At 36.5% G+C, this 26458-nt stretch overlaps 1 protein-coding gene and 1 long non-coding RNA gene across 6 annotated transcripts in view; one reads left to right on the top strand and one right to left on the bottom strand.

Annotated features, from left to right (window-relative positions):
- LOC122230737 overlaps positions 1 to 22256 on the top strand; it is a 32095-nt gene extending 9839 nt beyond the window's left edge. For both annotated transcript variants that reach the window (XR_006207801.1, XR_006207800.1), the window contains 3 exons: positions 2587 to 2656; positions 19860 to 19925; positions 21589 to 22256. This is a non-coding gene — a long non-coding RNA (uncharacterized LOC122230737). The remainder of the gene's footprint in view (positions 1 to 2586; positions 2657 to 19859; positions 19926 to 21588) is intronic.
- The window catches only part of XRN1 (5'-3' exoribonuclease 1), a 120652-nt gene that overhangs the window by 8276 nt on the left and 85918 nt on the right, over positions 1 to 26458 (bottom strand). For all 4 annotated transcript variants that reach the window (XM_007086338.3, XM_007086339.3, XM_042957121.1 and 1 more), the window contains 11 exons: positions 22273 to 22342; positions 19726 to 19933; positions 18338 to 18433; positions 12978 to 13086; positions 8315 to 8376; positions 6705 to 6815; positions 6425 to 6547; positions 5809 to 5968; positions 3480 to 3661; positions 1767 to 1880; positions 1570 to 1672 (listed from right to left, as the gene is read on the bottom strand). In XM_007086338.3, the coding sequence (XP_007086400.2) occupies positions 1570 to 1672; positions 1767 to 1880; positions 3480 to 3661; positions 5809 to 5968; positions 6425 to 6547; positions 6705 to 6815; positions 8315 to 8376; positions 12978 to 13086; positions 18338 to 18433; positions 19726 to 19933; positions 22273 to 22342 (1338 nt within the window). The remainder of the gene's footprint in view (positions 1 to 1569; positions 1673 to 1766; positions 1881 to 3479; positions 3662 to 5808; positions 5969 to 6424; positions 6548 to 6704; positions 6816 to 8314; positions 8377 to 12977; positions 13087 to 18337; positions 18434 to 19725; positions 19934 to 22272; positions 22343 to 26458) is intronic.

The raw sequence follows: 26458 nt of genomic DNA, 5'->3' as shown, positions 1-26458 counted from the left end.
AAAAAGAAATCTCTTGGCTTTTACTTTTACTATATATATTTATTCTCCAAAAGTCAGCAGGTATTTTCTTTATAGTTCAGTGAATTTCTGAAAAGAACCATCTTCCAACTTCCTACATGAGCTATGGCTGGCTACAAACTGAGAACAGGATAAGGAAAAGGAACTTTACCTTAATCTCAGTTTTCAGCCAAATATTTGTACTCTGTGCCTGGTGTTCCCGAATCTAGAGAGTCCTCTGGAGAATATACTTCCAGCGCTTTGCCTGAAGGGGCTGTGTGGGGTGGTATCTGAGGAGTCCCATCCCTCCACATACAGACTTTGAAACAATCCCCCTTTTTTCAGCCCATGCCTCATTGGAAGCTCTGATAGCTTCTGATACTTTCAAGCTCTGAAACTTTTAGGATTTATGAGGGACGAGAGATGCTCATCATCTCATTTGGATTGTCTTCTACAGATACTTTAGGGTAGCTTATCCCTGCTCTGCTAAATTAGTTATTACTCTGTGAATTGCTTTTCTCATCATGAACTCTTTTCAAATCTCTAATCTGCTGATATTTCTTCTTTTAGCTCTCTGTCCTTATAAGTGTAAAAGGTTTACACTTTTAAAATAATTTATTGTTCAGTTTCATGTAGTTTGGGCCAAGAGAAGAGATACTTTGTTTAATATGCATTATTAAGTTTTCTAATGTTTTTAGTGAAGATTAGCTGTGTAGAGCTCCTACACTAATATCTAAGAAAATAAAATTTCTAAACCTGAAACAAACAAATGATTGGTTTTACAATATAATGAGTAGGATATAAAGAAGCCAACTGCTATTAGGAAAAAGGGGTGATAAAAGAAAAGTTTAATAAGCTTAAGATTCAGAATCATAAAATTATAAAATGGTAGTCTCAAAGAAATCCTGGACACAGTCTAGCATAAATAAGAAAATGGATTCCCAAAGAAGTTACATGATTTTTGCAAAGTCAGGCAGTAAAAGACCCTGGACAAAAAGAGTTCTGATTCCAGAGTGACCATTTTATTCCCTCAGAACACTAGGAAGATCCCAAATGGCTACAGGAAGCAGGGAGCTACCTGCTTGATAACTCAGGCTCTACATTTGAAAGAGGAAGACAGTTATGAGAGAATATTAAGAGACACACAGTAAACTTAGAAACTCCTCATTCTTCATTTTGAAGCTTCATCATCAAGGGCAGTTTCTTTCACATCCACAGCTTCAAAGCCTTATCTGTTCTTTATTCCCTCCACTTGTTTTCCTTCCCCCTTTCCCACCTCTGTTTTGATGTCTAACTTAAACCTAAATTCATCTGTCGGCAGCTACTGGGGAATAAGGGACTGCCTAGTACAAAGAACAGTCCTACTTCAGCTAGACTGGAGGCTATAGAGGGGAATGGTATTTCTAGATAAATCTGCAATCTCTAGTTCCAGTCTTATTTTTCTCACAATTCCTTCTTACATTCCCTAGATATTTAAATACATTTTTGGTTTCCTCAAAATGATGTTTCTTAAAAGAACTTTCTAAAAACAGAAACTCAGTAACAAATATTTAAAAAGGCCAAGTATCTTACCAGTAGGTTGAGGAAAAACTGGAGGAATGGTTCCAGGTGGTACAGCAGGAGGATAATTCGGAAATATTGGTGGAGGAAAAGGGAAATTCACTCCTAAGGAGCCCTAAGCAAGTATTTAAAAGTTAGAAGACAATGCAACAAAAACATCTATAGAGATTAATTAAAAGTTTAGTAGAGAAGTCATGATTAATTCTTACCAACTGTTGTAACGCAAAAAGTGCAGCTTTTTCCTTGGCTTCATTTTCAGAATGGCACTGTGGCCCATGTACCAGTAAGCCATTAGATAATTTCACCTGGCAAACTGTCATCGTCTAAAAAAGAGAACATGAATGTCTATGAAGTTATCTGTCTAGGAGGTTAACCTTCTCCCCTCAAGCTTAAACAAGTAGAATACTTTCATGTGGCATTCTATAAAAAAGAATTCAAAAATTCAACAAAGGACAATCATTTTAAGTTTTGGGTTGCCCTGCAAAATTTTAGAATTGTTTCCTTATCTTGCCATGTTTACAAAATAAAATGCTCTTTAAGCTAGCTGAAGGGTCAGGCATCCTAATGTAAATGAAAGCCAACAAAATTTTTTCCTTATACCAAGGGTTGGGAAACTAGGCCTTCTGCTTATTTTTATAAATAAGGGTTGTGTTTGCAACACAGCCAAGTCCCTTCTTTCATGTATTGCCTAAGACTGTTTTCATACTATAACTGCCCAGCTGAGTAGCTGTGACAGAGACCATATGGCCCAGAAGGCCTAAAATACTTACTATCTGGCCCTTGGGAAAAAAAAAAATTCTAACTCCTGCTTTACACCATCCTCCAATTAGCAGATACTTCATTAATATGAATTAACTGCCAAAATCTAAAAGACTTAGAGGTCATGTCCAATTTTATGTTCACATAGAAGTTACAACTCTTTATTACACATTTTTTCTTTTATAAAAAAATTTTTTTAAAAATTCTACTTTTTTAAAAGGTAGTCATTTTTATGTGATGTTGTGAGTTTAAGCCTGCTTTCTGTTTTAGGTGAGAATATATTAACAACTTGGATATAAAGAGGATCAAATAACCTTTCCTATCGTCCGTGGTTCTCAAGGTACAGTCTGGGGCCCCTGGGGGTCCCCGAAACTCTTTCAGGAGGTCTTTGAGGTCCAAACTATTTTAATAATGATATTAAGGTGCTATTTGTCTTTTCCACTCTCAGTTTCTCACAAGTATATAGAGGACAAAAAATTCATTGATATAGCTTTAGATTCTACACTGCAACTAACTTCTAAGAAAATACCATATTTTAATGTAGTATCAAAAAATATCTACTATCTGCAAAGGCTATTAGAATTCCCTCCTTTTCTCTAACTATCAGTCTGTCTGGGGCCAGATTTTCTTCATGTATTTTAACCAAAACAAATCATAAGAGATTGATAGTAAGAAGCAGATATGAGAATCTAGCTCATTCCATTAAGCTAGAGATGGAAAAGATTTGTAAAAGTGTAGAGGAGTGCCACTCATTAAAATTTTTGAAAGGTATTTTTAATAAATAATGCTTTTAACTTTTTCAGTTTTAATTTCTAATACAGTTAATATAGATATAAAACAAGTAAGCAAAAATCCTTTGGGGTCCTCAAAAAAAAAAGGTGGGAGTTTATTAGGCCAAAGCTTTGAAAATTGCTGCTATAGACCAAGATCCCTAGCTCTATCAATCTGTCCAAGACTACGTGCTGCCCAGATTCCTCTCTGTCAGCATCTCTGAGGGCTCTGGCATAAATATGAGTGAGCCATAGTGGGAAGTATAAATCTATGTTGCTCATAAAGTACAAAAACTCAGCTCCATTATATTATTTTTAGCCAAAGATTTTCAGTTAATCTATTTAAGATCAGTGTTAAAGAACTTAAATAAATGGAACAGTAGTATACTATACCTGTGGTGTTCTAAGAAAGGAGAAATCTGGTTGTGGCATTCCAATAAGGGAACAAATTCGAGAAAGTTCAGTTACTGGTGTGGACACAGGAGGGATATGGCTGGGAGCAGGCCAACACACATGGTCCATAGGCTGAACATTATGGTATTCGCTAGTACTGTGAGGCTTATTCATGTAAGATGCTACCAAAAAAGAGAAAAGAATATATCTATATTAAATGATATACTGAACTATGCAGTTATTGTAGGGTTTTACAGATAGCAAGCAAAAAATTGTTAAAAGGTGAAAAGAGGAATCTCCCACGAAGCAAATAGAAGAACTATCTAGTACTGCCTAAAATTACCAAGAATTCAATACAGATTTTTAAATGACTGTAACTGATTAATGATTCATGTTGAAGATTTTAAAACATGGTAAGTAGCTCAAAAACTGACATCTTGAGAGATTAATGACTACATAGTTATTTTTGAGCAAAGCAAAATTTGAATAAGCAAATAGTTTTTTTTTGAGCTGATTTACAATTCTTTTTTTTTTTTTTTTAAGTTTATTTATTTTTGAGAGACGGAGAGAGACATGGCATGAGCAGAGGAGGGGGCAGAGAGACAGGGAGACACAGAATCTGAAGCAGGATCCAGGCGCTGAGCTGTCAGTACAGAGCCTGACGCGGGGCTTGAACCCACAAGCTGTGAGATCATGACCTGAGCCGAAGTCGGACGCTCAGAGGACTGAGCCACCCAGGCACCTTACAATTAATTCTTAAGTTTTGAGGCTTTGGGTTCAGTCTTGTCAAAATTCCATCCTACATTCTGAGACACATAGATAAATGGTCTTATTGCTCCAAAATGAAGCTGCTTAAAAGTTTTTCTAAAAGTAACCCTTTCAAGTGCTTTTACAGATGATTAAAACATTCTAAGAGTTCACATTCTTTAGGATGAACAAACTAATAGAACAAGAGCATACCCCAGTGAAGAATGAACCTAAACCTGTCACGTTATAGATTTAAAAAAAAAAAAAAAGGTTAAGTTGCTAGCCTGAAGCCACACAACTTGCAAACTCTGTTACTTGGGCTGGATTCTGAGCTCTCGACTCTTAAGAGATATATTCTTCATTATTCCGAAATAAAAGTTACTTGTTTTTTGACAGCAAGACCATCTTTTTCCAGTTTTGTTATTCCAAGAGCATGTCTGTCACCAGGATAGTTTCCTAATAGCTACTCAAATTTTAAATTGATTATTTATCTTATTATTCACTGGAATATAAAATAAATGAAGCTAGGCTCTGATTCTGTTCCAGATTTTGATGCTTAATGAAGTCAGTTCTGCTTATTTCAAACTGATGTTTGTTTGTTTGTTTTACCTGAGAAATTTCTGTCCCCATGTACTTTTGCATGAGTCATTCTTCCTGGTAGGCTTTTGCAGATAATTATACAGACAAAATACTGAAGTATAGGGGACAGAGACAGTAGGGGCAAATATGGATGTGTACTAAAATCTGGCTATGGGGCACCTGGGTGGCTAAGTTCGTTTAAGAGTGTGACTCTTGGTTTCGGTTCAGGTCATAATCTCGCGGTTCGTGGGCTTGAGCCCCACATCCAGCTCTGTGCTGACAGTGTGGAGCCTGTTTGGGATTCTCTCTGCCCCTCCTGTGCTCAGTCAGTCTCTCTCTCAAAATAAATAAATAAACTTAAAAAAACCAATCTGGCTATGTATTTGCCAGATGGCATGCTATAGGCTTCAAAATTTTAAGGCAAGCACCCACTTTACAGTGTCTACCTCCATTAATTATTTATAATTGATTTTGTAGCTTCTTCTATTGGCCCAGCTATTATAACATAATGCTATATCAATTATAGGTATATTGGTACCTGTAATATGCCAGACACAGTGCAAGCTGCTTTGTATGTATCATATAGTTACTGCAAGAGTCCTTTACAATGTTATTCTCATTTTATAAATATGAAAAAAACCCTTAAAATCTTAGTAAAGTTAAATAATGTATTTAAGTCACAAAACTATTTTTAAATTACTGAGGGAAAAAAAGCTAGAATGTGAAAACTTGTCTAGGTTTGGGCACTACCGAATGAGTATCTGCAAAAGCACAATTTAAGTAATCATAAGAAGACATTTAGGGGCTATAGAGCTATTAGTTACAGAGTTATATTATTATTTAATGACACAGCATAAAAATTACATTCTTATTTGTTACTCCTCATTATACTCTTTTAAAACTACAAGAAGTTTTATCTTCAAAAGCACATGATAAAACAACCCAAACGAACGGAACATCTGAAATGATATTGGTTACTAGTACTAGTACTTTGTTCACGTACTTAATTTCTTATTTTGTTGAGGCTGTGAAGAAGGTCCATATTCATCTCTTCTATTAGAGGGAACAGTGGCTTCATTACCAAACTGCTTCGTTTCGTTCTTATGGTCCACAGTATCAGAGGCATCAATTTTTAGTATTTCTTTAAGCATCCGAGTTCCTTTCTGTTTTTGAAAATAATTGGTATGGAGATGGTGGGGGTAGGTGGAGAAAAGTTAACCTTAGAGTTACAGAGCTTATTAACCTTTCTTTTAGTGAGTTCTAGTGTTAAAAATTAAGATGATAATTACATCCAGGTAAGGAATGAGCAAAATCAACAGTCTAGAGTTGAAACAAAATGTCCACATTTCCTGCCACAGAAACAGTACTTATTCTTCTGCTTAACTTGACCAAATTACCTGGTGGTAATGTTTGAAAAGCAAACATACAGGTCTAAAAAACCCAAACATACGGATAACTAAAATGCCCAGGGAAGCCTGGTTTTCCCTACAAGATGACAATAATGATGCAACATACCAGTCCACAGGACATAAAAGTGTTGTAACAGTTGCATGGGGTATGTACGCATGCGCCACAATAGTAAAATTACTACAGTACAAAAGCTCCTACAGAACACAAACCATAGCAAATGACTGTGGTGACAAAAGTTCTTCACTTGGAGGCTCTTCATGATGAGATGACTGTACTTCATTTTCTTTGGAGATATTCAAGGATGCTAAAAAGTTCTCAATTCCAGGGTTAGGCTAAAAGAATAAATATTTTGTGCATGAAGATGAAAATATGAGGATACGGAAAAAGCTAAGAATTTTAGGTACAAAATTACGATCATTTGAATTTTCACCCAATCATCTTCCCAGCTGCTAAAGTTTGGCAACAGAAATTGAATAAATGGTCTTTTACCTTATCAACAGCACTTGGGTAACCAGTCAGAACCTTCTGGTTTTCTGAGACTTCTGCACTTTCATTTCTCTTCAATAGCTTAATATTACATTTGGCAGGCCCTCCAAATGTCTATAAAAGAGTTAAGAATGAGCTTTTTGTGCAAATAGCTGCCATTTAATAGTGTTCTAAATAAATTACTGCAAATTTTTTTAAGTGCCATTTTCTTTTATATCTTAAGAATGGGGCTTGTAAACTTGGATGAGGAAAAAACTTAGATCTGCATCTTCATTAACTTCTAAATGAGATTTAGCATTTCCTTCAATTATGAATATTCCTTCAATGAAGCAATAGTGGTGATTCTAATTGCATTTCAATACAATTAATTGTCTTTCAAATCTTAAGTATTTTAGCATTAAAAACACTATTTTGAGAAAGAACCCATAACAAAGTTTATAAATCCCTTCCTAGAAGAAAGGAAATTATAGCATAAGAATTTCAGAAAAAGAGGGCCTTAAAAGTCAATCATTACTGGTATCTAAATATTAATGGGTTCCATTTGCTGATAACCTGGCATGTGCCAAATATTCTGCTAAGGTGCCTTTTATATATTTGATATATGACTAACTTATAAGAGATCAAATTCTTAAAAAATTAAAAAATATGCATATAGAAAGTACATATACCATAAGTATATGTGTCGAATGTTTTTAGAGTAAAAATTTGTTATTCTTTGATCATAAAATGCATATACTCTCCTTATCAATCAGCAGAGACTACACAAAGGCAAACATAAATAACCTCAGCTTCCTCCCACACCAAGCTACTCCACACAATGATTTAATCATTAACTTTGCCATGTTGATCCTAAATGAATCATTGAATATACACATATTTCCACAGATTTTATACATACATACATACATTTATGTACATAGGTATGCTTGTATGTATGTATATACAGACTAAATGTATCAAGTGAGATAAATCTATATTTATCTCCATTTAATTAATTTTTATTTATTTATTTACTTTATAAAAGTAGGCTCCAAGCCTAGTGCTGAACCCAACGTGGGGTTCCAACTCACGACCCCAAGATTAAGACCTGAGCTGAGATCAAGAGCTGGATGCTTAACTGACTGAACCATTCAGGCAACCCTGCATTTTAAAGATGAAGAAATTAAGGGGGCACCTTTGTGGCTCAGTTGGTTCAGCGACCGACTCTCAATTTTGGCTTAGGTTGTGATTCCAGGGTTGTGGGATCGAGCCCCATGTTGGGCTCAGCGCTAAACGTGGAGCTTGCTTAAAATTCTCTCTCTTCCCCCTGCCTCTCTCCTCTGTTCGTGCTCTCTCTAAAAAAAGAAAAGATGAAGAAATTGAGGCTATAAGAGGTGTAGTGAGTTGCTCAAAGCCACCCAACTATTAAATACATATCTGTTTATGTATTTATATATATGTATGTGTGTATAAGTATCTCTAGTTCCAAATCCTGACTCTAGCTGTGTAACTTCCCATCCAAGTGATTACGGATTTGGGCAACTTATGGATTTGGGCAGCAAAATTCAGATGCCACACAGCTACCCACTGTAATAAAAAGCTGGCTACTAGAAATTTGATTTAAGAAAGCTTACCTGCTTATTTGACATTTTTTGTGACCGGCTCTCAGTTTTAGGACTCTTACACTCTTCTTTAACTAGAGACAAGAAAATAGGAATTTTGGTAAGTGAAAAGTATTGCTGCAAACTAGTTAAATTTACCAAATATCTACCACAGCAAGACTCTGTATTGAAAATTCACAGAATTCTAAGAAGACAAAGGCCCAGACCTTGAAAAACTTTTAATTTGGATGAGCGGAAGAAGATATACTCACAGATAACAACAAGAGAAAAGGAAAGGTGTGACATGTAAATGAGCCTTGAAGTATGTAGGTTTGCAAAGGGAGGCTAAACATTTCAGGCAAAGGAAATAACAGGAGAACAGAAATGGAAGCAGAAAGCAAGGAATGTATTTATGGAACTCTTACTAGACTAGTTCCACTGGAGATCAAGGAATATAATGGAGCTAATCCGGTAAGCAGTGGGCAACCAATGACAGAAAGGTTTTGAGCAAGTAGTGATCTCATCAGAATTGTGCCGTAGGAAGATTAAAATATGGCAGTGGCATAAAGAGTAAGAGAAAAACTAGGAAGCTATTTTAGTATTTCTGTTAAGGGTAAATTGGGAGAATGGTAAGAAAAATGAAACGGATAAATTAGAAGATGAAGGAGTAAAGGAAAAAAGAGGAAAAGAGGGAGGAAGGGACAAAGGAGGAAAGAGAGGGTGAGAAAAGAAGGAGGGAGAAGGGAAGGGAAGGAGGGTGAAGGGGAGATGAAAGGAGGTGGTAAGAAATGAGCAAAAATAGGAAGACAGGGAACAGAAGAGGGGAAATAGAGGAGGGGAGAGGAGGAAAGGGAGGTAAGGAAAAGAAGGGAAGGAAGTAATCTTGCAAAAATGAGGAGAAGAAAAAGCAAGTTAACATGTACTGACATTAAGCCTTTGTTGAGACACACACAACAAAACTGGAATTCTAAATAATGTAGTTACATGCATTCATGTAAATAATAATTTGAAGAAAAATCACAATGCATTCCAATTAAATATAGAACCTTTAAGCTATATTTATCAGATTTATAGGGTATCAATCTATATTTAATTTAAAAATGTAAATGAAACAAAAATAACATATAGATACTGGTGCAAAACGGTTGTCAAACTGAACCAAAGTTATAAAACCACACAATTTTTTTGAAAATAGCTTTTAAAAAAAATATTTTAAAAGACCATTATAATATATGTAAGATACACACACACACACACACACACACACACACACACATACACACACACGATACATGCATACATCAAATATAATAAATTAGACTCAGGACTCCACACTTGATATTTCCTCTGCTGGAAAGCTCTTCAAACGTTCTGCGTAACTTACCCCATTTCACTCCCTTTTATTGGTGTTTCTGCTCAAAACTTATGTCCTCAGAGAGGCAACCCTTGACCACTCTACTTAAAATACCACCCCTATCTATACTTTTAATCTGCTTTATTTTTCATCATAGCACTTATAATTACTACAGATTATGAAATTTATTGAATAGGTTTTTTTTGTCTATTACCGGTCTCTGCCTTAGAATGTAATGTCCATTAGGCTGAAAAACTTGTCTATCTTGTTCACTCATATATCCCTTGCACCTAAAACAGTACCTTGCACATAACAGCTCAATCAGTAGCAGCTGAATAAATAAATGAATGAATAACAACTGAGTCATATTTTGAACATAAAGAGCAATTTTCAGCAATTTGGGAATATTCTGATCAAGAGAAGAGAAAAAGTAACTGCAAGATGAAGATTCTTATCTCTGCATCTACATTCCCTACTGTGCCTGGAACACAGAAAACACTACTGAAGGAATGAAAAAAATAAAAATGTATAAATTATGTTAAGAGAATACTGCAACACAGTATACATATTTTTATTTATTAAGATTTTATTTTTATTTTATTTTTTTAGAGAGAGAGGGCACAAGTGAGTGAGGGGCAGAGAGAGAGGGATAGAGAGAGAGAGAGAATCCCACAAGGGGCAGAGAGGGAGACAGAGAAAGGGACAGAGAGACAAGCAGGGCTCACTCGAAGTGGAGCTTGTGCTCACCCAAGGTGGGGCTCGACCTCACCTGAAGCGGAGCTTGAGCTCACCCGTAACAGGGCTTGTGCTCACCCGAAGTGGGGCTTGAGTTCACCAGTAGTGGGGCTCAAGCTCAGCTGATACAGGGCTCAAACTCACAAACTGTGAGATCATGATCTGAGCCAAAGTCCGATGTTTACCCAATTGAATCACGCAGGTGCCTAATACATATTTTTAATAAAAAATTGTAATATAGGTTGGAGTAATTTAATAAGCAAATGTTTATACACAGAAAAGTAACTGGAGTATGCTAAATAAAATTTATCTCAAAAAGTAGTAAGGAGACATCAGCAAAAATGTCAGAGTAAGGACTTCTAAAAGTTCTCTCCTCCATAAAAGCAGCAAGAAAATGGGCACAAATTACCAGAATCCAAATTTTCAGAACTATGGAAATGAATCAAAGGCTTTTAGCAATCCGGGGAGTATTTATTCAAGGAAAAAGTCGGACTCTCAGAACAGTGAGCTTAGGGGCTTTTTAACTTGCCCTAGTCTCAATCCCCACTCTATAATTCTATGCCAAAATCCTCAATAAAATACTAGCAAATCAAATCTTATAGCATATAAAAAGATTATACACTGTGACCTAGGGGGATTTATCCCAAGAATGCAAGGTTGGTTCACCACAGAGAAAACAATAAATGGAATATATCATATTAATTAAGCACAGAAATAGCAACTGACAAAATCCATTATCCCTCCCTCCAAGGGGGGGTGGTGGTGGAAATCAACAACCTAGGAATAGGAGAGAACTTCCTCATTTAATAAAGGGCATTTACCAAAACCCCACAGCTAACATTACACTTAAGCTGAAAGACTGAAAGCTTACCCAAAAGATCAAGACAAGAAAAGGGTATTCTTTGCATAAAGATGGTATATACATCTGTGGAACAGAATTAATAGGCCAGAAATAAACCCATTCATCTATAGTCAATTGATTTTTAACAAGGGGGCCAAGAAAATTCAATGGGTGCCAGAAGAATTCAATGGGAAAAGAATAGTCTCTCAGCAAATGATGCTGAGACAACTGGATATCCACATGCAAAAGAAGGAATATGGACCCCTACCTCATACCATATACAGACACTAATAAAGACCTAAAATAAGAGCTACAACTACAAATCTCTTAGGAGAAAAGATGAGTGTAAATCTTTGTGACCTTAGATTATGCAATGGTTTCTTAGATAGGACACTTAAAGCACAAGCAACCAAAGAAAAGTAGAAAAGATAGATCAATTAGAATTGATCAAAACTACAAACTTCTGTGTTTCAAGGACACTATAAAGTTAAAAAGACAACCTACAGAATGACAGCACATATCTGCAAATCAAATATCTGAATAAGCATTTAGTATACAGATTTGATAAAGGACTCACACAACTCAAGGATGAAAAGAAAAGTAACTCAGTTTTAAAATCAGCAAAGGTGAAGTGCCTGGGTGGCTCAGTCACTTGAGTGTCTGACTCTTGATTTCAGCTTAGGTCACGATCTCACAGTCATGAGATTGAGCCCCGTATCAGGCTCCACAATGAGCATGGAGCCTATTTGGAATTCTCTCTCTCTCTCTCTCTCTCTCTCTCTCTGCTCCTCCCAGCTTGCTTGCTCATGCTCTCTCTCTCAAAATAAATAAATAAATAAATAAATGAATAAAAAAATGAGCAAAGGATTTGAGTAGACATTTCTCCAAAGAAAATATACAAACTGCCAATAGGGACATGAAAAGATCCTCAATTTTATTAGTCATTAATGAATCACAAATGAAAACCACAAAGATTTCACTTTATACCTACCAGGATGGCTAGAATAAAAAAGATGAGCAATAACAAGTATTATGGAGGATGCAGAAAAACTGGACTCCCATATATTGGTGGTGGGAATGTAAATGGTACAGCCACTTTGGAAAACAGTTTGGTAGCTCCACAAAAAGTTAAACATAGAGTTAACATACGACTCAGTAGTTCACTTCAATTGGGTATATGCCCAAGAGAACTGCAAACATATGTTCACACAAAAAACTTGTAGATGGATATTCACAGCAGCATTATTCATTTTACCCCAAAGTGGAAGCAACCCGACTGTCCATCAATGGATGAATGGATAAACAAAATGTAGTATTCATACAATGGAATATTATTCAGCCATAAAAAGGAATGTAAAAATTAAAAAAAGAAAGGAATGAAGTATTTATACACACTACAACACAGATGCACTTTATGTTCATTATGCCAAGTGAAAGAGGCCAGTCACAAAAAATCACAAATGTTATGATTCCATTATATGAAATGTCCAGATAGGTCAATCCACAGAGGTAGAAAGTAAATTAATGGTTTCCAGGTGCTGGAGGAATGATTGTAAAAAGGTATGGTGTTTCTTTTTGGGGTGATAAAATGTTCTAAATTTAGATAGTGGCATACGTTGTACAACTTTGTGAAAACACCAAAAAAATCACTGTAAATACTTCAAAAGACTGAATTTTATAGTATGTGAATTGTAACTCAATAAAACTTATTAATAAAAAAAAGCAGTTAGCATCATAAGTTTGTTTATTCTGAACTTTAAACTTACATTTTTTGTGAGGCTCATGTTTTCTTTGCTGACATTTAACAGTGTTGTCAGTAAAGGCGGCTTTATGATGTTGAGTTACTTGACTTATTTCTTGAGGTAGAACTGCAATCTGAAAGTTAAAATTCTTATAAATGATTTAAGCAAACTTTTAATATTATAACTACTTTTCCTCAAAGTGAGGTTCAAAGTGATAGAAAAATTGTAGAACTCAATAATAGGAGAGCTGATATTTGAGCTCTAACTCTAAAACCCATGTTCACAGTACTGTTTCAAAGAAAAAGTATGCCATAAGTTTAATTAGAAAATATTCTAGTTTTGGGTATAGTTTTTTGGGTTGTTCTATTTGATATCTACATAAAGCTATGTGTTACTCATATTTTTCCAATAAAGGCCTAAATATTTTTTAAAGATATTTAAAATTTTATTTTTATTTTATATTTTGTAAAGACTTTTTAAAAAGCAGCTTTAGGTACAAAATGAAGCTGAGAGAAAGGTACGGAGACATTTCATAAACCTTTGGTCTCCACACATGTATAGCATTCCCCATTGTCAACATCCCCGACCAGAGTGGTACATTTGTTACAACTAATGAACCTAAATTGCATACATTTCATTATTACTTAAAGTCTATAGTTTACACTGGGTTCACTCTTGGGTGTTACATTCTGTGTGTTTGGACAAATGTATAATGGTATGTATCCACCATTATACGGATTATTTTCAGTGCCCTAAAAAATTTTCTGTGCTCTGCCTACTGATCCTTTCCCCCTAACCCCTTGGCAACTACTGATCTTTCACTGTCTCCATAGTTTTGCTTTTTCCAGAAGCTTGAATACTTAAAAAAAAAAACTAAACAACAAATTTTAAAATATTTTATTTTTGAGAGAGAGAGAGAGCAAGGGAGGGGCAGAGAGAGAGGGAGATACAGGATCTGAAACAGGCTCCAGGCTCTAAGCTGTCAGCACAGAGTCTGATGGGAGGCTCAAACTTGTGAACCATGAGATCATGACCTGAGCCAAAGTCAGATGCTTAACCGACTGCGCCACCCCGACACCCCCACAAAATAATTTTTTTAAGTAGGCTTCATGCCCAGTGTGGAGTCCAATGCAGGGCTTGAATTCACAACCTGAGCGGAGATCAAGAGTCAGATGCTTAACTGAGTGAGCCACCAAGGTGCCCTGAATACTTTTTTAAAAATCATGTTGAGCTGTCTAGAATTTGGTCATCAGATGAAAATTAGGCTGCTTATTAATGCTTCATGGATGTAAGTGATATACATGGGATCTCTTGTTTCTTGGAAATATGAAAGTGTTTAGCTGGTATAAATAATGAAATAGCACCCAATAACAGGAGCAGCATGCAGACGATTCTGAAGAAATATAGTATCAAATGTTGAGTTCTATCTCAAGGAAATAGGTAGTAAAATGACTAGTAGACTGAGATCTAGGGGAATTTTGGTAGTGAGAGAGGAATGTGGAAGGAACAGTAAGAACACATAACCTGAAGTGGGAATTATCTACTTGTGCGAAAGGAAAGAGACCAAACTTACTAAAACAGACCATCTTATCAAATATTTGGATATACTTTATATAAGAATTAGGTAGAGTTAGATTATAAAAGGTCTAGCTATTAGTTTCAGTTGAAACTAATGAATTCCATTAGTACTGAAGAGGGAGCCCTGTACATTCTAGAATATTTGAATAATATTGTTTTACGGCTGGAAAAGAGGTCATCTAACTCCAGTGCCTTAATTTTACACACAAGGCCCCAGAGGACCAAGGAAGTTAGAGTTGCTCAATTTGAGTCACCAAATCTGATTTCCTGATTTCTAGTCTGGTACCAGATTTATCACACCACAGTGCCTCAGGGAATAAACTGACTTCAAACCTAGGAGCTCTTATTAGACATTTTGCCCAATTATGCCACTGGGTCCACACAGTTTTGTGAAAGGATCATAAGGAAAGATCATTAGGAAAGATGCATCAAGCAGCACTGCGTAAGAAGGACCAAAAAGGAAAGAGATAAGAAGCAGGAAGCACAGGTAGGAGGTTAACCTAGGCTTAGGATAACACTCTAAGGTCCAGTTGTGGGAACCGAAAGGAAATAAAAAGATTTGGAGTCTCACTGCAAAAAAAAAAAAAAACAAAAAAAAACAAAAAAAGAGGAAAAAAAGGAAAAAGTTTTTACTCCATGCTCATCAGATTATATACCGTGGAAAATGGTAGTGTTAGAAATAAGGATAAGAGAGGAAACTAGGTGAGGTCAATTCTAAAACATCTTGAGGTTGAGATGATGGTGGGGTATCCATCTATACCCATCTTCTAAAAAGTTGGAGATACTGGCTTAGATCTTGATTGAGAGGTATGGATCACATAGATTGAGTGGTAATTAGCAGTGAGGCAAGAGCAAATGTCACCAAACAGTAAGGCAAAAGGGGGAAGAAAAAAAAAAATTTGTTGTCCAGTTTTAGGGAGCAGTGCCCAGTGAATGGTTGGAAAAATAGAGGTTAAGAAAGAAGGTGAACACATGGCAGAAGACCAAGAAGGGAGTCAGGGTAATGTTTCCTTTTAGAGTGTAACTCCTTCGAAGTAGCTGCCTATATTTTCTGCCTCTATTTTTTCTTCTCCTCTTCTCTCTTAAACCCACTCTTCTTGGTATTTCACTCTTACCACCCTACTTGAAACCATTCTTGCCAAGATTCCTAATGACCTCAGATGCAAAAACTCTATGATTAATTCTCAGTTTTCATTTTAATTGATCCATCACCAGCATTTGACACAGTTGATTATTCTACTTGACATCCATTCTTCACTTGGCATCTAGAACACCACACTTTACTGGTTTTCTTCCTATCTCATTGGCCATTCCTTCTCAGTCCTCTTTGTCAGATTCACCTAATCTCTCTGACTCGTTAAGGATGGAATTCTCTAAGGCTAAGTTATTAGACCTCTTCTCTATCTACATCCACTTCCTTGGATATACATAGATATAAACATATAGATAAACAAATACATGCCAAATTTCTCTCTCCTCCGTAACTATCAGAGACACTGACTCTGCATCTCCACTCAAATTTCTAACTCTTAATCTTCCCTTAGATGTTTAATATATACCTCAAATTTACCATGACCAAAACTGAACTCTATATCTTCCTCCACAAACCTACTTGACCTGCTATCTTATCCATTTCAGGTAACAGCCCCTCTATCCTTTTAGTTACTAAGACCTTAAGAGTTACACTCTTTAATTCATTTTTTTTCTTTTAACCCCATATCCAATTTGTCATTAGATGGCAATCCCTTCCATATATGACTAGAATTTGATCACTTCTCACAACCCCCTACTACCTTGGTCCAAGTCACTATCAACTGTACCTTGATGGTTCTAGTAGTCTCCTAACTAATCTGTTTCTACCCTGGCTCCTATACATTCTATTCCCAAGATAGCAGAAAGAATGATCCCATTAAAATATAAATTAGATGTCATTCTGTTTCTCAAAACCATTCACTGATTCCTTATCTCACTGGGTAAAAACCAATGTCATTATTAATGACCCAGAGGATCCTGCATTGTATCGATATATCACCTCTCTAATTACAACTCACCCTACTGAATGAGAACCATAAGTCTTTTTTCTCTACCTTGAGTACACCTGGATTCCTACCAGGGTCTTTGAATTTGTCTGGAATACTCTCCCCTCACACATCTACATGCCCTAGTCCTCATTTCATTCAAATCTTTACTCAAATGTTACCTGATAATTCTATTTAAAACTGCAAAACCTTGCCTCTACGTCTCCTGCCAACATTTTTTATCCTCCTTCCCTGAACTTTTCCTTAAACTTTTGTATTACCAATATGCCATATAATTTACTTATTTATTGTCCTCTCCTCCCAAGGATACCGATTGTTTGAGGGTCAGAGTTTTTGTTTTGCTTACAGCTATGTCTCATTGTATAGAACAATGTACATGGTAGGCAATCAAATACATGTTGAATGAAGTAATGAAAGAATGAATGATAATACAGTACTTCTAAAGAATGAGTAGTTAGCAGAATCAAATAAATTAGAGAGGAAAAGAGGGTTTGAAAATCTGGATATAGATTATATTTAGGTAGAAAGGATTTATGGTTGATAAGCAAAATTTATAATAGCTATTGGCAGAGAAGACCTGTGTATTTTGTCCCTCTCACTTTTTATGTTTATTTTATCATCATTTCCCTTGATATTTTCTCCTCTCTACTGTGATAAACTCTGATAATGCCACCATTATTGGAGGACATTAGAACAAAAGAGGCCTTCATGGTGTAGGCTACTGGTTTATAAACCTGAGAGAACATTCCCTCTTGACCTAAGCTGAGAAGATAGGTCAGTAGCTTGGCAAGAAGAGTTGTGTTGTAGGAATGTATTACTATTATTATTATTATTTTTTTGTCTGAGTCAACATTTTTTTTTTTTTTTGTTAGCAGAATTTCTTTTCTTCTTAATCTCTATTAGGGAATATGAATTTGCTCATTCACATTTAAGACAACCAACTGTCAGAATAAAGCTATACATGCAAGTGAAAATGAGTAAGTTAATAAGTGCCATTAAGGCCTCTGCTGAACTTATTTAAAAAAAACTTTTTTTAATGTTTATTTATTTTTGAGAAATAGAACACGAGTGGGGGAGAGGCAGAGAGGGAGACACACACACAGAATTCGAAGCAGGCTCCAGGCTCCAAGCTGTCAGCACAGAGCCCGATGCAGGGATCGAACCCACAACCGTGAGATCATGACCTGTGCTGAAACTGGACGCTTAACTGACTGAGCCACCGAGGCACCCCAAGGCCTCTCCTGAATTTAAAATACAGTTATTATGATTTTGCAAACAACTAACATAAAATCCAAAACTGATTTAAAAGAAAAATTATCTGTATTCCCACTTATGAGTCCAAAAACTTTTATATATGGCTGAAGAGAATTCTGAACATTCGTGATTAAAAGCATTATTTCTCTTTTATGAGATTTCTGAAGAAAACTAGTCATCGCATACCCAAAAGAGAAATGTAAATCTTGTTGTTGCTGTTTTTAAAGTTTATTTATTTTGAGAGGGAGAGAGAGAGAGATCATGGGAGAGGTAGAGAGAGGAAGGGGGAGAAAGAGGAGAGATCATGGGAGAGGAAAGGGAGAGGAGGAGAAAGAATCCTAAGCAGGTTCCACGCTGTCAGCACTGAGCCCCACGCGGGGCTCGATCCTATGAACCATGAGATCACGACTTGAGTTGAAATCAAGAGTTGGTCACTTAACTGACTGAGCCACCTAGGCACTCTGTTGTTGTTGTTTTTTTAAATTAAATGTCCATCAAACAAGGTATACTAACCTTCTCTTGTAGAGTTGGCTGAAAGTGCTGAACCTTTCCAGATCCCTGTAAGGACTGCCAAATGTTGCAAAATTCATCATCATCTTTACTAGGTACCTGGCAAAGCACAAAAAATTTCTTAAGGAAGTGAAACACAAAAAAATTAAGATTCATATTAAAAAATAAAATTAATTCACTAAAGTTAATTAGCAGTAGACAGGATCTTCACTTCCGTTATCTGAAATCTCAGTTCTTTTTTCTGGAGCTCAGTAATCATAAAAATATTCTATTGGAGTGAAAATGGCCTTCATCATATGTAACTAGTTTCGAATGGTTTTACTGAAAAGTAAAATGTTTATTTCCTTATTTTTGCGAGACAAAGAGAGCACAAATGGGGTAGGGGCAGACCGAGAAAGGGAGACACAGAATCCGAAATAGGCTCCAGGCTCTGAGCTGTCAGCACAGAGCCTGATGTGGGGCTTGAAGTCACGAACTGTGAGATCATGACCTGAGCCAAAGTCAGACGCTTAACTGGCTGAGCCACCCAGGTGCCCCAATTGAAAAATATTTAAAGCATGACAAATGCTATGGGTTATACTAAATCAATATCCCTATGAAAATATTTTTTTTGCCTTCCAATGTACTGATATATTATCTCATTCAAACTAGTATCTAATGATTTTATTCTTAAAATCTTCCTCTTACACAAAAGCATCTAATAGATTAAAAATCACCTATTACTTATGGGGAACTGATTTTGTGCAGATTAAACTCTGAAAAAATATGCACCAAAATTTAATAGTGGTTACCTATGAAATTTGAGAATATTTTTGCTTCTGTTTCCTTTGCTCTTATCTCCTTATCTGTGTTTTCTAATTAGTCTATAATGAACACATATTACTTGGATTAAAGTGAGGTTAAGATAAAAAAAAATGTGATTAAGATTTGGGGACATGGAATAAGGTTAAGTGTCTCTCACAAAACAATTCAATTTTGTCCCCAGAAAGATAAAATAAAATCACCCATGAGTTGCATAGTAGAAACTTGTAAATAACTTTCAATAAATTTAATTCTCTCCCTGTTAACGTTTCAAATTCATGTTATTTCGTAGTAGACATAACATTTGAGTTATATAAGAAAAAAATGGAAACGTTAGTTTCAAAGGTAAATATATGAAAACAAAACATTCTCAAGCTATTTAAAAAATGTGTTTCTTCTTTAATATAATTAATTTTATAACAGAGGTAGAATGCTATCAGTAGCACTCTTTACTAGTCCATTAACTTAAAATAAATCTGAAATTGATTTGAACTAAAATTTTTTTAAAAACTAAGTCAAATTATGTTTCCACTTACAAAGTCTGCCTGTGATTTGTAAGGGGCAGAAAGAAATGAGACTAAGTGCCTTACTTGAGTAGGAACAAAAAGTGATTGCGGGGAATGGTTCAGGCCTCCCAAATGCCCAGAGGAAATTGATGAATTTGAGCTATAGTGATTCACAGCTGGTTGTGGTTTCACAATGGCTGTCAACTTCTGATTTCCAGTTTCAGAGCGACTCCCATGAGAAAGATTCACCAAGGCACTTGTTGGCAGTCGATAACCTCTACCAGGTGAGCACCTAAAAGTAAACAGTTATTTCAGGGGGAAATAATACTAAATGTGTTAGGGAGCAGACAAATCAAATTATTTTTGGGTGGACTGTCAGTCCATAATCTGAATTAATAAACGTTACTCTTAAATTCAGCAGAGGAACCTGAAATCATAGAAAGATCTCAATTTATAAGAGGATACATTTCTGAAAAGTTTCTGAATAGACTACTCAGTGCTACCAAGTGGGGGAACAACTCTTCTACAGGTGTAGTGTGCAAGGGATGTGTGTATGTGTTAGTTTGCTCTCAGAAGGCTGGCAACAAAATATCTGAGTATAACTAAAAATTTATGAATTAAATGTCAAGCTTCTTTTAAAAACTGGGTTGTACAGTTTGGTTTATGAAAGACCAGGAGATACTCAAATGCGGCACTGTTCTCAGTGGACCTCTCCCTACACAGTAGGGTAAATGTTAACTTTGATCACATTTGTCTCCTGATCAATTGCTGAGTCTAGCCCTTTTTTATCCTCACCTTCCCATCTTAAAGTTATGGACCCAGGAAGGCTTAATAGACAAGTATTTGTGATTTCCTTCCTTCCTAGCCTTAACAAAAATTAGATATTAAAATAAATCTTCTCTTGTCAAAAGTTCTTAACTCTATTATGCACTTTTTCTAAGAATATAATCCTCTTATATGAAGAGATGATGGAGTAGAATTATTTTATGACAGATCTTTATATGATTTGTAGAAAATATGTTCATGAGAACTATACTTAAAGATTCTGCATTATAGAAATGAATGTACAGGTAATCTTTTACATAGCTCTCTATCAGTAAAGAAATCCAGTGCCTCTACCTAGGAGTGAAAAAAAAGACACTGAGAAAAAAGTTAATCATCTTAAAAATGTATCTTCTAAGTTACTGGGCTAAGGTTACTGGTGATCAAACATTTTCATGAAAAATAAAATCAGATATGAGATCCAGACTCTGCTGCTGCATTTGAAGATTGTAGACAGTTAAAGTCTTTCGGTAACAGGCACATTTGAGTTGTAAAACAACAGTAATAGCATTCTGAGGGTTACTTGGAAAAGGACTGACAATAGTGATTTTATGCAAATAAGCTAAACAAGGGGTGCCTGGGTGGCTCAGTTGGTTAAGTGTTCGACTCTAGATCTTGGCTCAGATCTCAGGGTCATGAGTTCAAGCCCTGTCTTGGGCTCCATGCTGGGTGTGGAGCCTACTTTTAAAAAGAAAAGAGACTAAACCAGAGTAATCAATTTTTTATTTAATTAGTCACTAATCAAAATAGAGGAGAAAAAGAAACTAAGCTAAATTCAGTTTAGCTTTCCAGCTAGTTTCTAGAAGGGAGACAGGAAACTGGAAAGGACTTCATTTAATCCTCACAAGAATCTAGTGAAGTATGTATCTTCATTATAAATGAGGAAATTGAGGGTCAGAATGCTTTTAACTACCTACTCAAGGTAACTCAAAGAATAAGTGAGAGTACCCATTCCATGTAACTTTCATTCTATCATAATCCTTTTTCCTGTACATTTTCTATCAGTGCTTCCCCCAAATAAATAAAACTCACCCATATTAATTTAAACAAAAAATCCAATTCTCTTCCTTTAAACCTGCTAACCTCCAGTTATCTTTTCTCTCCTTCATGGTCAAACTTCTCAAGGGTCAGCTCAATTTCCTGCCTCCTCAAACCACCGGAGTCTGGCTTCAGCATCCACAATTACACTAAAATGCAAATCTGATCATGTCACAGCTTTGATTTTGATGACTTCACATTGCTTTAAGGATGAAGATCAAGATACCAAAATCTTAACATGTCCTCAAAGTTGGCTTACAAGTTCCTGCAGTGTGGTTCTTGCTTTTCTCTTTTACTCTAATCTTGTTAAAGTTCAGACACACTTGCATTTTTTTTTTTTTTTGAATGACTGAATAGGTCCTTTGTTGTATGTTGTTATTTCTTCTTCATGACCACTTACCATTCTTCTTCCCTCTCCCTCCAGTTAGCTATTATTCATTCTTTAAGTCTCATCTTAAATACTTGTCAAGAAGGCTTTCTAGGATTCTCAGGACAAGTTATACTCTTACAGAAACCTGAACTTTTCCTTCCCAGCACTTCTCACATTTTAACTAAATAACTAATATTATAATCAGTTACACAATTATCTCCTCCACTAAAATGAAAGCTCTGTGAAAGTAGAAAGCATGTCTGTCTTACTCATTGCTACCTTCCCTGGTAGCAAGTATGATGTCTTGCATATAAGAGGAATTCAAAACGTGGACAAATAAGTAAAGTCACTGGTCACATGTTCATATTCACAAAGTATAATTATCATCAGGAAATACAAACCTTATTGTTAAGCCTCCGGGAAATTCTTCATCAAATAATACTTCAAATAGTACATCAGCTTCTCTGTTAGCTGTGAAAAAAAATAGATTTAAAAATCATATAATGAAAAATCAGCTTATAAGTTTTTGAACTGTGAGAAACATTAATTACAATTATCAAAAAGTAGTGCAGGGGAATACACAAATGAAAAAATACAGATTACTTTACCGGTATTAATTTAAAGCAAAATAATATTCTAAATTATACGCTTTGGGAAGATTAATTATGTTTTTCTCTCTGCTTTTGTCTATGTTTGAAATTATTCATAATAAGGGGAGGGGCCAACATGGCAGAGAAGTAGGGGGATCTGAAGTTCCCTCCTCTCTCAAACAGAGCAAGGTTGAAGCTAAAGGACTTTGAACTCCAAGAGTCTGGGAGGCAAAGAGACAGTAGCTTCCAGGAAACCACCAGGACAACCTGATGGGCCAGAGGTGTGTGACTGAGAACTGGGAGAGATAAATTGAACGGAGGGGAGGGATCCCCTTCTGCAGAGAGACAAAGGACAAGAAAGAGAGGCTGGGGAAGCATAGGACTGTATCTGGACAAGAGAAAAACCATGGACCTGGACACAGAAAGGGCCAATCTCTAATTGAGGGGCTTTCTCTGGACTGGGCTGGCTGCCTGGATCACGCACCTGGGCAGGAGGGGAGTCAGCCCCAGGTTCGGTGGCTAGGTCAGGGGCACAGTCCACAGTGGGAGAAAGTGATCCTCTCCCTGGAGTGCTGTGGGACAGGACAAAGCCTGCCTGCCTCCGCCAGTCAGAGAGTGGCACTCCCCCAGTACCAGGGCACATGGAGCAGGAGTTTGAATCCCAGGCAAGCGCCAGGGCACAGGAGTCGGCCGGGCAGGACAAACCGCCTTGGTTGCACCCATGGCACAGTGAGGACGGCTTAAACAGAATGGTTTGGGACACCTGGTCTGTGGAGGAGAGACTGGGGCGTTGTCATTTTTCTCCCCATTACCAACAAGGTGGGGCTTCAGGCATCGGCCGTAGGGCCCACAGTGGAGATGTGACCTGCCTAAACCAAACCACACTCCTCTGCACCTGGTAACTGCATATCTGCTGGAGCGGGATTGACGCTGACAGACAGCACCAAACAGCCCCTCCTCCAGACCAGTGCTCTTGCACTGCCTGGTTTAATTCTCAGACAATTCTTATTTATAGATATGTTCTTCCTTCCTTTTCTCCTTCTTATCTCTTCCCTCCTCTAGTCTGGTTACTCTGGTTATTGGTGTGTTTAAGCAGACATATTTAATCCATTCTCTTGATACATGTTCCACACCTCCTTTATTCTCTTTTCTCTCTCTCTGAATTAAGCCATATAGTTTCTGTCTGGACAATTTTATTTTCTTTTTCCCCCATTTCCTCCTTTATTTTCCTTTCTCTCTCTCTCTCTGGATTAAGCTATATAGTTTCTCTGGTCAACTTTTATTTTTTCTTTTTCCCCACCCCTGTCATTTCTTTGTATGGGATAAGGCCTCTTCTATCAGCACCGCTTCCATCATGTTGTTTACTTGTAGCTGGTGTTTCTGGCTTTTTGTTTTTGGGTTTTTTGTTTATTTGTGTGCTTGTTTGTTTTTGTTTTCTGTTTGTTTTTGTTTTCCTTTCCAGGGCTACTTTAACGAACAAATCAAAGCACACCTGGTGGAGGGTTCAAAACATCACTACGGACAGGGAGATAAAGTAACCAAAGTCACAACAACAGAGAGCAAGTAACACTCTCCAAAAAAACATCTTCTACAGGGCCAAGCCCTGGACAATGTATGACCCCTCTTTAATATGGTAGTGTTTGCAGGTGCAGGACACATAACAAGCTTTTAAAACACACACATAAAGGACAAAAAACTAGCCAAAATGACAAAATGGAAAAATTCTCAAAAGAAATTCCAGGAAGAAATGACAGCTAAAGAATTTCTCAAAACAGATATAAACAATATATGTGAACAAGAATTTAGAATAATAGTCATAAGATTAATTGCTGGACTTGAAAAAAACATAGAAGACAGGAGAGAATCTATTGCTACAGAGATCAAGGAACTGAAAAATAGTCATGATAAATTAAAAAATGTTGTAAATGAGGTGCAAAATAAACTACAGGAGGTGACAGTGAGAAATGATGAGGCAGAGGGGAGAATAGGTGAAATAGAAGATAAAATTATGGAAAAAGATGAAGCTGAGAAAGAGAGATAAAAAAATTCTGGATCATGAAGGGAGAATTAGAGAACTAAGTGATTCAATGAAATAGAACAATATCTATATCATAGGAGTTCCAGAAGAAGAAGAGAGAAAGGGGCCAAAGGTGTGCTTGAACAAATCATAGCTGAGAACTTCCCCAATCTGGGGAAGGAAACAGACATTGAAATCCAGGAGGCACAGAGAACTCCCTTTAGATGTAACTTGAATTGATCTTCTGCACAACATATCACAGTGAAACTGGCAAAATACAAAGACAAAGAGAGAATTCTGAAAGCAGCTAGGGATAAATGGGCCTTAACTTACAAGGGTAGACATAAGGGTAGTAGCAGACCTATCTACTGAAACTTGGCAGGCCAGAAAGGAGTGGCAGGAAATTTTCAATGTGATGAATAGGAAAAACATGCAGCCAAGAATCCTCTATCCAGCAAGTCTGTCACTCAGAATAGAAGAAGAGATAAAGGTTTTCCCAAACAAAAACTGAAGGAATTCATCACCACTAAACCAGCACTACAAGAGATCCTAAGGGGGACTCTGTGAGTATTGCAAAGACCACCAAGGACCAGAGCCATCACTACAAGCACAAAACCTACAGACAACACAAGACTCTAAACCCGTATCTTTTAATAATAACACTGAATGTAAATGGACTAAATGCTCCAATCAAAAGACACAGGGTATCAGAATGGATAAAAAAAATAAGACCCAACTATTTGCTGTCTCCAAGAGATCCATTTTAGACCTGAGGACACCTTCAGGTTGAAAGTGAGGGGATGGAGAACCATCTATCATGCTACTGGAAGTCAAAAGAAAGCTGGAGTAGCCATACTTATATCAGACAAACTAGATTTTATTTTATTTTATTTTTTCAATATATGAAATTTATTGTCAAATTGGTTTCCATACAACACCCAGTGCTCATCCCAAAAGGTGCCCTCCTCAATACCCATCATCCACCCCCCCCCTCCCTCCCACCCTCCATCAGCACTCAGTTTGTTCTCGGTTTTTAAGAGTCTCTTATGCTTTGGCTCTCTCCCACTCTAACCTCTTTTTTTTTTTTTTTTTCCTTCCCCTCCCCCATGGGTTTCTGTTAAGTTTCTCAGGATCCACATAAGAGTGAAAACATATGGTATCTGTCTTTCTCTGTATGGCTTATTTCACTTAACATCACACTCTCCAGTTCCATCCACGTTGCTACAAAGGGCCATATTTCGTTCTTTCTCATTGCCATGTAGTACTCCATTGTGTATATAAACCACAATTTCTTTATCCATTCATCAGCTGATGGACATTTAGGCTCTTTCCACAATTTGGCTATTGTTGAGAGTGCTGCTATAAACATTGGGGTACAAGTGCCCCTATGCATCAGTACTCCTGTATCCCTTGGGTAAATTCCTAGCAGTGCTATTGCTGGGTCATAGTGTAGGTCTATTTTTAATTTTCTGAGGAACAGACAAACTAGATTTTAAACTAAAGACTGTAACAAGAGATGAAGAAGGGCATTATATAATAATTAAGGGGTCTATCCATAAAGAAGAGCTAACAATTATAAATATTTATGCACCAAATTTGGAATCACCCAAATACATAAAAAAATTAATCATAAACATAAGCAATCTTATTGATAAAAATGTGGTAATTACAGGGGACTTTAATACTCCATTTACAACAATGGATAGATCATCTAGACAGAAAATCAATAAAGAAACAATGGCTCTGAATGATATACTGGACCAGATGGACTTGACAGATATACTTAGAACTTTTCATCCTAAAGCAGCAGAATATACATTCTTCTCAAGTGCACAAGGAATATTCTCCAAGATAGATCACATACTGGGTCACAAAACAACCCTCAACAAATACAAAAGAACTGAGATCATACCATGCATACTTTCAGATGACAATGCTATGAAACTTGAAATCAACCACAGGAAAAAGTTTGGAAAACCT

The sequence above is a fragment of the Panthera tigris genome, chromosome C2, assembly GCF_018350195.1.
Source record: "Panthera tigris isolate Pti1 chromosome C2, P.tigris_Pti1_mat1.1, whole genome shotgun sequence".
Taxonomy (NCBI): domain Eukaryota; kingdom Metazoa; phylum Chordata; class Mammalia; order Carnivora; family Felidae; genus Panthera; species Panthera tigris.
The sequence above is the reverse complement of the archived record's forward strand: the minus strand, read 5'-3'. Positions and strand labels throughout refer to the sequence as shown.